General features: G+C 39.0%; 1 protein-coding gene across 1 annotated transcript in view; it reads right to left on the bottom strand.

Annotated features, from left to right (window-relative positions):
* Positions 1–651: 651 nt before the first annotated feature.
* Positions 652–930, bottom strand: part of SS1G_10760 (hypothetical protein) — a gene marked incomplete at both ends in the record, with an annotated part of 1,444 nt that continues 1,165 nt past the window's right edge. The window contains one exon of the mRNA XM_001588263.1: positions 652–734. Within this exon, the coding sequence (XP_001588313.1) occupies positions 652–734 (83 nt within the window). The remainder of the gene's footprint in view (positions 735–930) is intronic.

Raw genomic sequence — 930 nt, 5'->3', positions numbered from 1 at the left:
GTTGCTTACACCTAATCTAAAGATTTCATTCGCACTTGCATACTAACACGCACTAACCAAATTGCAACATGAAGCAAAAAAAGGTAGACATACTTCCAATGTGTGTACCTATCTAATGATGTGATCATTCAAAATGACCAAATAATTGTTGCACATAAACCGACCCAAAAATAATGCTTGGATTTTTGTTGTTTCCAAAAATAAACACACCAGCTACCAATGCCAGTTCGACAACTAATGTACAGATATTTATGGTCGATTGATGCAAAAGGAAACGACAGAAGTTGGGTATCAGAAATGAAAAAATGGAGAAGATGCAGGTATGCAAGACCGGAACCAGAACCGACCCGCCCAGCACCGAATGACTCCAAAATGATGCGAATTTATAAAAGATGTGGTAAGTAAGTATAAGAAAATTATGATGCGATTTCCAAACTTTTTGAAATATCTTGTGGTCGTAGTCTGTCTCCAGCAATCTTGGAGATATTGTTTCCTTCATATGATATTTATCGCCTTAACGTATCCGAAGTCTGGCGTAAATGACTCCAGGTGAATTGGGCTTTTTCGTTTTAAGTCTCTTCACTGTTCGATTCTGCTTTTAGAAACACCGTTGGAAGATTGTTGTTTTGAAAATTATCCAACTGTAATGCTTCATGATTCATCAACCGGTATATCTGAATCTTGCATCATGTTGACATCACCTTCATCCTCGACATCCGGGTTGACGAGGTATGCTAAAGGCGCCCAAACTCTCCAATGTAAAATACCAATATGAGCAATTCTGGTTGCGACGTCCAAGATTTCCTCTTTTTGTCCATTTGTCGGGGAGTTTCCATTGAAAACGCTGTTTGTGGGTCTTGGTGACGTGGCTGCATCAATATTTGAAGACTGTTCAAAGGAGTATATGACTCGACGAGCTTTTTGTAGTTC

This window comes from Sclerotinia sclerotiorum, genomic scaffold, assembly GCF_000146945.2.
Source record: "Sclerotinia sclerotiorum 1980 UF-70 scaffold_16 genomic scaffold, whole genome shotgun sequence".
Taxonomy (NCBI): domain Eukaryota; kingdom Fungi; phylum Ascomycota; class Leotiomycetes; order Helotiales; family Sclerotiniaceae; genus Sclerotinia; species Sclerotinia sclerotiorum.
Note: the sequence above shows the minus strand (reverse complement) of the source record. Positions and strands in the feature narration are given on the sequence as shown.